Source organism: Solanum tuberosum, unplaced genomic scaffold (genome assembly GCF_000226075.1).
Source record: "Solanum tuberosum cultivar DM 1-3 516 R44 unplaced genomic scaffold, SolTub_3.0 scf00020, whole genome shotgun sequence".
In the NCBI taxonomy this organism is placed as follows: Eukaryota; Viridiplantae; Streptophyta; class Magnoliopsida; order Solanales; family Solanaceae; genus Solanum; species Solanum tuberosum.
The window spans coordinates 2,964,442-2,976,350 of NW_006238946.1; the positions used below are offsets into that span (position 1 = coordinate 2,964,442).

Genomic DNA, 11,909 nt, shown 5'->3' on the forward strand with positions numbered 1-11,909 from the left:
AGTCTAGGGAGGTAATAGGTCCTTTAAGAAAGTTTAGTATCGCAACAGCAAATCCGATCAAAGTTGAGATATTTTTCAGACCTTTATGTTGTTTGTTATTGTTGTTATACATCAAATCTCATTATATCAACAACATTTATCTGAAAATTTCATAACTGCTATAATGAAGTGTTGTGATCATTTGACGTTTAGATCAACCTCATTCAGTCATTATAAACAAACAAACAAAAAAGCGAAAGCATTGTTTAATACTTCGATATTTTATTAATATTAATCATAAAACTTTTTCTTATCGTTATTAATTCCAAACATGTTTTTTAACATACGCTGGAGGAGAATTATGACCTGCAAAATAAAATCCATCACCTTGTACCATCCAAAAACAATCATAATGATTTGTAACTATATCTGTTCTTTCACATCCATTGCTAATATCAAAGTTAACAATATCAAATGTTTGTTGCTTTGGACCCCAATAAAAGTGACAATAAAAACAGTACCACCAAATGCATGCCAATGGAATGAAAAATTAAATTCACCACCTACGTTAAGGAACGGTCTCCAAGATCGTCATCTTTAGATTGACAACGAAATTTTAAGATAGTATCGTTATTTGGAAGCATATCGAGGATGTGAACCGTATATCCAGCGGTAAGGGGGAGAGAATTTGCAGTATGAACGAGAATAGTTAATATGACTACTAGTGAAAGTATTATGACTTTGGCCATGGTGAAATTTTTATATATTTGTCTAGTGAATTAGTATATGTTTTCTACTAGTTTTTTTTTTACTTATATAGTTGGTATGTACCATGGTTAGATGATTGAGATGGAAATGTTTATTAAATATTTTTTGCTAATTTAAAATGTGGACTTTGAGATAGCACTATGAACAATTTAGATAGGGATGCTTATTAAATAATTATTGCTAATTTTAAATGTGGGCTATTTGAGATAATACTATAAGAAAATAGCTAGGATGACCATTAAAGGGGTGTCAATGGTTGTAATAAAAAATATAATTATGAGCCTTGTAGGACTTTAACACATAATCTCAAGAAATTTTCCTAACGTCTTAACCATTAGACTATATATTTAATTTGCGTCAAGAGGTGTCAATACTTGTATATATATATTTATTAAACCAAAATTTGACCTCCATATACAATGTAATTTTCTGACGAAGGGGTGTCGCTTGACATTCCTCGGCTAAGGGTGAGTCTGCCCCTGGTCACTAGTAATTGGGTTTAAAAAATATATTTAGCAGTAATTAAACTATTACTATTAAATGTTAATGATTAATTGCCGTTAAATATTATCTTTAGTGTAGTGTAGAAATGTTTACTTAAATGATTTTTGCTAATTTACAATGAAGACTTTGAAATAGAGATGTTCATTAGCAAATAATTTTACCTAATTTTAAATGTGGACTTTCTTAATTAATATCTAATGCAAATATATTATGAATTGATGTTTTCCTCATCTATATTACGTACACGTTTTGTAGGTGTTTATTGTGTCAATGAATATTATTATTTTTTTATTTCTAAAAAAATGTGCATAAGTAAAATATTACTGATTAAAAATAAATGATTTTTTTTAAAAAAAAATCCCTTTAGTATGTGAAATTTATCATATTTGTTCCTTCATTTAATAGTAAATGAAGGTTCGTGTTTAAGGTATTATGTGATAAGAATGTGTCATCAACACTTAAAGATAAGTTTTATAAAGTGGTAGTTAAATCTATGTACATTGTTTTAGTAGGTAAAGAGTTGACCAGTCAAGAACCCACACGTTCAGAAGACAATGATGCGATCAAATGGATGTGGGTATACTAGGAGAGAAATGTCCTCCTACGAATGAGAAAACGAGGTTGAGATGATTTAGACATTTGAAGAAGAGATGTGCAAATGCACTAGTAAAAATGTGTGAATGGTTGATTATAGCATATTTAGGAGATGTAGAAGTAGGTTAAAGAAGAACTAGGATAAAATGGGGCAAAGTTAAAATAGACACAGACACACGATATGACATATTTTTAGCTTACTGAGTACATGACGTTACATTTGACACTAACACCTCACCTCAAGTTGATTAAAACATATTGACGTGCGACTCAAGATTGATTGTTGAGCTCCAAGTTGATTAGAGCAGGTGGACGTGCAACCCAAGATTGATTGTTTAACTCCGATGTTGAAAAGAAAAAAGAAGAAAAAAAGAGAGTACCAGAACATTTGAGTAGTGCGCTCTTTTACAACTAACTCCCTCCCCGGTAAAACCCAAACCCCGCCGGCCACCGCCTTCAGCCTTATAAAATCAACTTTTATCTTTGAGAAGTGATCAGCTCAAGATTCTTGATTTTCTGGACACCCTTTTACTGATTACTTCCAATGACAGAAACCAGAACCTGTGAGTTTGATCATAACAACAACCCAAAGAAGAACACCAGGAGTACTGAAGAACTCAAAGATGGGTTTTCTGGGTTGCCCTATTCTGAGGTTGAAGATGGGTTATCTAGGTTGCCATGTTTTGGGGTTGAAGATGATAAAGGTGAAATCTTGGAAGATGAGTTTTCTGGGTTGCCCTGTTCTGGGGTTGAAGATGGGTTATGTGGGTTGCCCTGTTTTGGGGTTGAAGATGATAAAGGTGGAATCTTGGAAGATGGGTTTGCAGAAAAAGGGAAGAAGAAAAGGAGAATTTGTGAAATGGGTCGGTTGAATGATCCATTAGTTGTTCTTGGGTCAGATATTATGTTGATGATTTTGAGCTGTCTTGACGCACGCAGCGTGGCACTGTGTCTCCTTGTATCTTGTGGGTGGAGGGGTATTGCTTCTTCTGATAAGATTTGGAGCTCCAAGGTTTGAACTTTCATTTAGTTGAGTCGTCAAAGTTTAGTTTTGGTAAATTAGGGTTCATTTCATGTCAAAACTTTGTTACTACAATAGTGTTTGCTTTGTTATATGGTTTTATTGGCGAAATTGTTCCTCAGTTGCAAATTTGTTATGCATTACTACTTATTTATCAAAATTGGTATATAGAACTTTTACTATGTTATAACACATAATGCAATACTTAAGGGTGACAGTAATGGAAATAGTTAGTATAAAATTTCTTGGGCACTTACCTGCTGTGCTATTACTCCTGTAGTTTTCATGTACTCGATTATTGTATTGTTTGTTTAGTTACTGTTCCTTTTTTTTCAAAATGTTTTTTCATGCTTTTTGTAATATTTTGCTATAGTTTCTTCACCTCCGCTATTTTTTTTAACCTGCTTTGAAATGTTTTATTGGAAACAACCTCTCTACCTCTTAAGATAGGGGTAAGGTCTGCATACACTCTACACCCCCAACCCCAAGTGGGATTACACTGGGTATGTTATTGTTGTTGCTGTTGTTGGTTTAGGAGTAGCTAACTGCTAACAGTTACATTATTGTTGGGTCAATTTTTGCTTGCAGGTCCTCTATGAACATTTCTAGTTGGTTTGTTGGGAAGATGATAAATTGTTGAAGATCAATTGTCTCTTATGTTTCTTGCTCTTAATTGCTTTACCAGGTACTGGAACATATATTCTTCAGGGATTATTCTTAAATTGAATCTTCCTTTCCTATGAAGAACATTGGATCTTCTTCAATTTTACCGTCTCCCCTTAGAGACTATAAATTATGTAAAAAGCACATTGTCTTTGTGTATCTTCTTGCCCATTTGATCTGGAGTTTAGCCCTTTTAAGAATACACATTGCGCGCTCTTTGCTAAAAGCTATGCTATGTTATCTTTAAAAAATCAACCACCTCAAAAGGAATTTTCATCCTTTACACATGCTTTAAAAAAGAGAAATTATCAGGTAATAACTTATAAAAGTGGAGGTAACCTTACTCAAATAGAGATGTGCTAGAAACTACATTTCAGGACTGTGAGGTTATTCCAGGAGTACCACTGACCACCCACCATAGGCTTAGTAGTCTTAGATGTAAAGCTTAATGACAGAATTGAAAGCAAATGACTTGCAAACAAACTGCTAATTAGGTAGTGGACTTAAAGAGTACTAACCAGTTAGCATTTCAAGGGAATCTATGGAAGAAGGGATCTTGGGACGTTGAGGAAAACTATGTCAATACACTCGACGACTCTAACCAATTGATTGTGGAATACGGCCTTCTGAAAGCATAGAAGACTAATGTCTATGAACCACAGTGTTGGGAGTTTGAACCCCTTCTCATCAACAACCGGCCTAAGAGAAGTACCTTTTTTCTGAGATTTGAAAATTTGGGTCGAGGAAGGGATTACCAATGTGGAAATCCCAGGTTTCAACCTCTACTATAACACTTGATGTGAGTCCATCTACTTCAGCCTTGATGGTAGGATTACCTTGTCGTCCTATAAGATTAATGGCTATGAACCATAGTGTGGAGTATGGCCTTCTGAAAGCTTAGAAAATTAACGGCTATGAGCAACCAGGGTGTTGGGAGTTTGAAACCCTCCTCGCCAACAATCAGCCTAAAAGGAAAGTAAGATACTTTCTAGGGGTTGAAAAAGTAGGTTGAGGTCTGGGATTAAAAACGTGGAAATCCAAGGTTTCAATCTTTAGTTATAACAGCACTTGTGGGTCCATCTACATAAGTCATAGTGGTAGGACTACCATGGTGACTTATACTTGTGAGTTGGACAGGCTGCACTATGGAATAGTCAAGGTGCATGTGACCCGGACACCATTAATGAAGAAAATAAAGAGAAAAAAAATCGTAACTTGGGATACAATATGCTATACAATTGTAATACTTTTTCTTGGAGTCATCAACAGTTCCATAAAGGTGTGAGTTTTGCTCAGTATTTGTTGTTCCCTTTGCTCACTATTTGTTGTCTCCTTTCACTACATGTTAATAATTCAGAGTTCATCCTTTGTAAAATGACATCGTCTGCCATCCTGCTCTAGCGAGTAAACAACAGTAAAAAGCTAAATATGAATAGATGAAGTCACGTGCACATTTATTTACAAGCAGATCAATGATCTCTTTCTTGGCATCTCTTTGTAGTGTGAAGAATTATGGCAAGGCAAAACACATTTACCTCGGATAGCAAAAGTCAATGATTTATCGAAGTTGGCAGTTTACTCACTGTCCATAATGGATGGTAAACGTGTGAGTATTGGAACTCTCTCCTTAGCACTTGCACATACAAAATCTGTTACCCTTTTCTTTTGATTTGTCTAACGTTACTTTTTCATATATTATATGTCTTAGAAGCGAATAAGAAAGGAGGATTTATATGATCACGTGTGGGAGTTCCATTTCACCGAGGTATGAGCTGAAGTGCCTATTTCATATTTCTACTTTCCAAGTCTAACTTTGATTTACTTACCAATTTGAAGTCCATGAATAGGCATTATCCACCCATAGAAATCATGCATGGCTGCAGCGCGCACCAAATTGAGTAGGTAGAGTTTGTACGTGCTTGAGAACACTTCAAATCTGTCCGATTGAAGTTAAAACGTCCGAAATTTTTTGAGGGATCGGTCACTTTGTGTAGCTTTGCAAGTGGTTGGTAAGAATGCATAATATCTTGCCTTATTTCTTGTTCATTATGTTCAACCTTTTGTTCTTCCAAAAATTTACTGGTTTTATTGATGTCACTGGTCAGTTTCATAGAGCTTCTGCCAAATTGAAAACGGTTTGCTTGGTTCTGTCTCCTGTAAGTGCTATTTGAACCACCCTTGCTGCTGCCTTTGCTTGTTATTTCTTCACAGTTTAATGCCTCTTGAATCAATAAATCTTTTATTGGAAACGAGAGAAAGGAAGAGAAGGTCATTGAATTTTTTGGTTTGACAAGAGTGAAAAAAGGAAGTGAAGGAGAAAATATTTCCCTCTTTTCCTTTCCCTAGTTTCCGTCATAGGATAAAATAGATAAACATAATCGTTGTATAACTGCAACCTATATTACTTCTGTCGACGACTCCTTAGGCGGCTCCTGAGTATTGGCGAATGCTCGATCCCTACTGGAACGGAACAGGACGTCCCCTGCGCCGTTATTTCCTTCCAGATGGAAGTCAGACTGCAGAACCAGATGACAAGATATGGGGTGGTCATGAGTCTTGCTACTCCATAGTAACTAGCGTGCTTGCAGATGGGAAAATAAGAGCACACTATGTGAGGATAAACCGTTGGCCGCCGATGTATGTGACAAGGAAGGAAGATTGGAGCTGGGAGATCTCTAACAACTTCTGTACCTACAGGAGCATACCAGATGCTGATAAAAAAGATGGGACTGGACCTTTGTTTCTACTTCACTAAGCCTCTGCTACTTATGCAGTAGTAGTATGTGCTTTGAAGCCAAACTATGGAAATGTTTGTTTTGTCTTTCGATGGAGTTTGTGTTTGTTTGAATAATTGTAAGGCTGTGAATGGAAAGACTACCAGGCCTTTTGTAAAGTACATTTTGTTGATACTAATAAGTCTTCCAAGTTTTAATTGTTGCTACTTTCTACAACTGTTCATGAGAGCTTGGGGCTTAGCTTAGCAGTGTTCATGAATTAATTCGACTGTGAATGTTTGCCTAATACTTTGTCCTAACGTCCATTTAGAAGTCACTTATTAAAGAAATGGTCTTTATGTGTTTGGTGATATTGCAATTATCCATAACCACATTTATTCATCGCCTTGAAATTGGGTATCTATAGAGAATATTAGAGAATTTAATCACCTCCATTGATCTTCCTGTTTTGTTTTGAGAAAAGACATTCCATCTTTCTGTGTTAGTTGAGGTTATTTGCCTCTGGCATGGCATAGGTTTACCATACAAACACCATGGGATTATGTAAATTAGTAATACGACAGTTTACTGTTAAGGAAAGTGAAAAAGAAGTGATAATAATTAGGAAAACAATCTTTAGCATAACTCAATATTTGTCAGAAACATTCAACAATAACTTCTGCTAGATTTGGCTTCTCCTAGTGTTTAAGGCAACTGGAAAAGCCACTTCCATATTGTAATTGGATAAAACACTTTGAAAAGATAGATGATGATTGAAATATTGGAGACAAGGACGTCTATTCATTAAAACGATCTGAATCAACTATTAGAGAACATGAACTTGCATTGTCTCTTATAATCCCAACTCGTAATGCAGATAGGAGGGAGAATGCTAATAGTGTTAAAGCAAATCCTGTAACATCATCTTAAACATGTTGCACAGATTTTGCAGATACAATTTTATTCCAATGAGGAAAGAAATCCAAAGGGAAGTATGAACTCCACTGACATGAACCAGTTTTTCGTGCTGCATGTCCTGGAAGCTTTACCAGCATCTTACCAGACATCAGGACGAAGCTCTCCAGTTGCTGGTGGCATCCATTTCCCAGAGTTGTAAACACTTTCACCAACTTTCCAACCGGGAACATCCTTCATGATTCTCGCCTCTTCTTCAAGATACTTCTTCCACTCTATAACAAATCTAAATAAGCAAAAAAAAAAAAAAAAAAAGTAGAATAAATTATAACAAGTTCAAACTAAAATAAATAAACAGGAGCATGGAATGGAAACAAATTCAAGAAGGCTCACCTTTCATCTTCTTCAGCTTGAAGCATGGGCAAGATAGCCCTTCGGGCAGCATATTTTTCTTCCTTTATCACCCTACATAATGAAAATATTATCAGAACTTCTTCTAAAGAAGTTTGAGATTGACGGTGGTTTTGGGAACTATGGAGGTGTCAGCCAGTGCACATATTCCAAAACATAAGAAGGGAGTTTTAGGTATGTCCTCAGATCAAACAACTTCTCCAAGCTCCTCCAAGAACCCCGATATCAGAGAACTCTGACTCCTAAGTTTTCAGAGCATGGATAACAAATAATGATCCAACATTGGTTAAAACACCATCACTGATGCATCTAGCCCTGATATTATGCTCAAGTGAAATGGACCTTGGGACTATTTCAAATCCAAAAGTTAGCTCATGAATTGAAAATACTCCACTACCATATAGAAAGACAAACAGCCCACACCCTCAAACAAATGTATGCGTAAGGTGAGAAGTGACCAAGACAATATATAGATATTAGAACACAGACCCCCAAACCATGTGGGGCTTAACACGGGCATGCTCCATTTGGAGCATAGATGAAATAACATGGCAGTTTAACACTAGGTAATTAAACACAAGGATAGGTTTGGCTCTAAATACCAAGTTGAATTGTGTGACTACCTTATCTCAAAACTTAAAATTATTAGAGTGAAGACATCTTTATTTATTTATATTAGGTCTTCAATCCAAACAATTGATGACTAATGTAAATAAACAACATCCAGAGTCCCACAAGCAGTGGAACTTCATCCTTTTATGAGTTAATCATATGATAAATGCTTAAACATGAGTTTACATAAAGAGAAAAAGCAGGCAACACAAAATAGATTTTCAAACATGTAGAAGGAATGACATGCATGCTGATTTGAATCATTAACAATATCATAGGTGAATTGTTCATTGTGATTTCACTAATTACCAACATCCCTTTGTTGGAAATATCACAGATTATTATATGACACAGGATAAAGCCAATTCCATAGATCCAATTGATACTTCTGGCTAACCAGAGATGTGAATATCTTAGCTGATAATTATTTCTAAGAAGAATTCCCCCAGCTGGTTATTCTATGTTCATGTTTATGGAATATCTGAACTATATGTGATTTATCCAAATATAAAAAGAAAGAATGTGAATTCCAAATAAATTGTGTAGTTTAATCCCTCTCCATTTTGGCTTATTTTGGATCATGCCCCAGCCATCAAGTAAGCCTATATCAACTGCATTTTTTAGACAGTTGACAAAGCCATCAAAAAAGATCTGGAAAATGATTCCAGCAGTCATTTTTCAGGTTGTTTGGAATGAAAGAAACTACATGTGTTCTGATGGAATATCAACTGCAAAATTGATCATAGCTAAAAGCTAACTTTAACATGGGAAGTACGACACTATGCTAAGAGATTATCTTTTGTATTTCAAGGAGATTAAGATCATTAATTTACTAATTGATTCTCACAGTATAGAAAGAAAAAGGGGGGAGCACATAAGAAGATTCACTAGTACTATAGTTATTGGTGACAATCACAACCCTCTACAGTTGAAGATTTGTAAACTGGTGACACCTATCCTCCCACCCCACCGCCACCCCCAAACCAAAAAATGCAGACAAATAAATTTTCAAGCTGATGAAAAAAAACTGGCAGTTTCAGGAGTCTTGGTTTGCTAGCTATTCTGGGGACCTAATAATACTTTCATAATCACTGAGTTTCATAGACCTTGAGGACTGAGCTGTCTCTGTCTTTCACTTGAGGATGCCATAAAACCATGCTAGAAAAGAGTATACTTGCTTGGCTGTGACTCTAACCAATTCTAGCATCAAACTCTTTTCTAGGACTTATTTGGTCTATGCCTCTATGGCGGCTCTGTGTTTTGAGTCTTCACACCTTCCTTCTCTTAGTCTCTTCTTCATGATCTGAGTTCGGATTCTATGAGTGAGAAAAACTTTTCAGGTTGGACATGAGAATCAGTAAAGCTCTGGCTTTGGACATTGGATTCTTGATGACGACTTTCCTCACTTTCAAGCCATTGAATTTAAAGGCATTATCATCTCCACGAGATAAATCTTTATGGTGTAGCCAAATGAATTATAAGAAAGAGATAACTAATGAAGACAACTTCATTTTTTTTATTGTTAATGAAAACTTCTCTTAGGATTATACATTCCCAATATCTCCATCCAAAGGTCCAAGGGTTTGCAATAACTACACGATGACAGTTCACCAGATCATCAAGACAGTCACAATTGGCTAGATCTTAAAATAATATCCTGCACTATTTCTTCTTCTTTTTTCCTACGTCAGAGAAATGTCCTGTGGGATTCTATTCCGACTTTGGTTGGCCAACAGGTTTAAGACTCCAGGGACTATGCGTCCCCACCCATCTACAGTCTACCCTCCAACCAGCTTAAATATCCTGCTAACTATAAACTCCATTATCTTTCACTCCATCTTAAATTCCATTTTCGAGGAAACCTATCATTCAAAAAGATGATTCATCAGATTTCTGACTACTCTAGGCAGTTTACCAAATATTCTTCTTACAGAAGATACACAACTCAAACGGGCCATAACATGAAAACTGACATACGCAATACCTTAAAGGCTTTCCTATTAGCAGAGGAATCCTCATTAAAATTCATTCATATCTATAAGATCTACAGTCACTGCAAGCACCAGGACAATTGCTGGAGTCTGTCCCTTAGAAAGGATGGAATACATTTAGTTTGATGATCTATTATTGCTTACCAGATACAAATCTGTTAACTGGTGTTTCCATCTCAAGCAGCTTCAAAAGCACTGGAATATGTTAAGGGGATAATACATTCTATTGAACTTAACGAAAACAACTCAGAAGTTCGGATATCCAGAATGCCCCTTCCATTTGGAGCAAACTTTTCTATCTACTGTGAAAGGATCCTGATTTCGATGATTTTGGAAGTATGAGAAACAATCACAGCCAGCATGCCACATTGGGTACTAGCTTTTATTTCACAATCAGACAACCAGCAAAATAAACATTCTGGTTCTCCTCTAACTGAAGCAGTTCTGCTGCTGACGGGACGTCCATAGGTGCAAAGAAACAACTTCTTAAAGTAGCAAACACTTGCTTCAAGTCAACAAATGACAAGATTATCAATGATGGACGCATATCTTAATAGAAAGTAATAAACCAAGACCAATTTGTACTAACACGTAAAAGTAACCTACTCAAGATATACTTTTTCACAGAGTCATCGCATTTCTGCTGAAGTGTACACTCATCACCAGAGATCAACACCCTTGCTCAAGGACTGGTTTCAAGTCTACCACTTTCCATTCTTAAACTCAAAACTCGGGCTTTTGCTCATCATGAATCACAACCTTACATCAGAATCAGAATCCACACGTTTTAGAAACCTTTTCTTCAATCTAATTCCACTTGCCAATTCAGATGAAGTGTCAAACTTCACCTACCTTCATCAAATTAACTAAAAGAAAAAGAGCAAGAAGCTCGAATTCTTAATCAGCTCAACTCAACCAAAGCACACAAATTCAGTAACATTTTAGGATTTACCAGGAATCACAATTAGCTATCACCCACATCATCCCAAAAAAAAAAGGAACCAACTTTTTCAGAAACAACAAAAAATCAACACATACCCAGATCAAATCAAACCAAAATAAACACACCCAAATTAATTTTCTTCTCATAAACTAAAAAAATTCGATTCATACCTTCGCTTCTTATTTCCTACGCCGACTTGGTACATACCCCAAGAGAAAACTCCAAAAGCAGTAAGGAAAATAGCCATAGCACTTGGACCAGTGTTAGGGATCCGGCGAGCGAATCGAACCGGTGCAAAACCGCCTGGTGGTGGACCGTCTTGCAATAAGGGCATGTCTTTCACGCTAGCCATTCCGGCTTTCTTCCTTATCATTGCCTCTGTCATTTTTCCTACAGTGTGGTTTTCCCTCTGTGATGGAACACTCTGATTTTGAGCTGCTTTTGAGGGTTACAGTGATGGAGATTGAAAGGAACAATGGAGAAGAAAAGTGCGATTTGGAAAATGGTTGAGAAGAAGAAGAACAGATGATGGTAGAATCGGGCCGGGTTGGGTCAGGATATTGACCAATGAGAATTTGACACGTAAGCTTGACCCTGAGGGTGATATTGTGAAATTCCTAATAAATATGCTTATTTATTTTTTAAGTGTCAAAAACACATCGGTGTGGTTTGGTCGAGTGTACTAGTAAAAATAGTGTATACGTTAATTTTGTGTATTAATAATTTCTTATTTGGTACATTTTTTCATGTTATGTATAACTAATGTCTGCATAGTTAGGGAGGCAATGGGGCTG

At 36.2% G+C, this 11,909-nt stretch overlaps 2 protein-coding genes across 3 annotated transcripts; one reads left to right on the top strand and one right to left on the bottom strand.

Annotated features, from left to right (window-relative positions):
- Window positions 1-2,201: 2,201 nt before the first annotated feature.
- LOC102589827 (uncharacterized) lies at window positions 2,202-6,470 on the top strand. 2 transcript variants are annotated; one of them, XM_015305424.1, is made up of 4 exons: window positions 2,202-2,857; window positions 5,031-5,135; window positions 5,238-5,294; window positions 5,955-6,470. In XM_015305424.1, the coding sequence occupies exons 1-4, from the start codon at window positions 2,390-2,392 to the stop codon at window positions 6,282-6,284; spliced, it is 960 nt and encodes a 319-aa protein (XP_015160910.1). In that variant the 5' UTR covers window positions 2,202-2,389; the 3' UTR covers window positions 6,285-6,470. The 2 variants fall into 2 exon arrangements, with proteins under 2 accessions (XP_015160910.1, XP_015160917.1); XM_015305431.1 differs by having other exon boundaries at window positions 5,241-5,294.
- A 543-nt stretch (window positions 6,471-7,013) lies between these two features.
- On the bottom strand, window positions 7,014-11,615 carry LOC102590363 (NADH dehydrogenase [ubiquinone] 1 alpha subcomplex subunit 13-B). The gene is made up of 3 exons (XM_006340851.2): window positions 11,286-11,615; window positions 7,552-7,623; window positions 7,014-7,444 (listed from the first exon to the last, which is right to left on the bottom strand). Exons 1-3 carry the CDS (start codon window positions 11,498-11,500, stop codon window positions 7,300-7,302), a joined length of 432 nt encoding a protein of 143 aa, XP_006340913.1. The 5' UTR covers window positions 11,501-11,615; the 3' UTR covers window positions 7,014-7,299.
- Window positions 11,616-11,909: the final 294 nt, after the last annotated feature.

Excerpts from the sequence above, each read along its gene's own strand:
- LOC102589827 (XM_015305424.1), top strand. The coding sequence starts at position 2,390 with ATGACAGAAACCAGAACCTGTGAGTTTGATCATAACAACAACCCAAAG. Across the intron at positions 5,136-5,237 it reads CCATAATGGATGGTAAACGT|AAGCGAATAAGAAAGGAGGA; the intron begins GTGAGTATTGGA and ends TATATGTCTTAG. Across the intron at positions 5,295-5,954 it reads GGGAGTTCCATTTCACCGAG|GCGGCTCCTGAGTATTGGCG; the intron begins GTATGAGCTGAA and ends ACGACTCCTTAG.
- LOC102590363 (XM_006340851.2), bottom strand. The coding sequence starts at position 11,500 with ATGACAGAGGCAATGATAAGGAAGAAAGCCGGAATGGCTAGCGTGAAA. Across the intron at positions 7,624-11,285 it reads GTAGGAAATAAGAAGCGAAG|GGTGATAAAGGAAGAAAAAT; the intron begins GTATGAATCGAA and ends TTCATTATGTAG. Across the intron at positions 7,445-7,551 it reads CAAGCTGAAGAAGATGAAAG|ATTTGTTATAGAGTGGAAGA; the intron begins GTGAGCCTTCTT and ends TTGCTTATTTAG.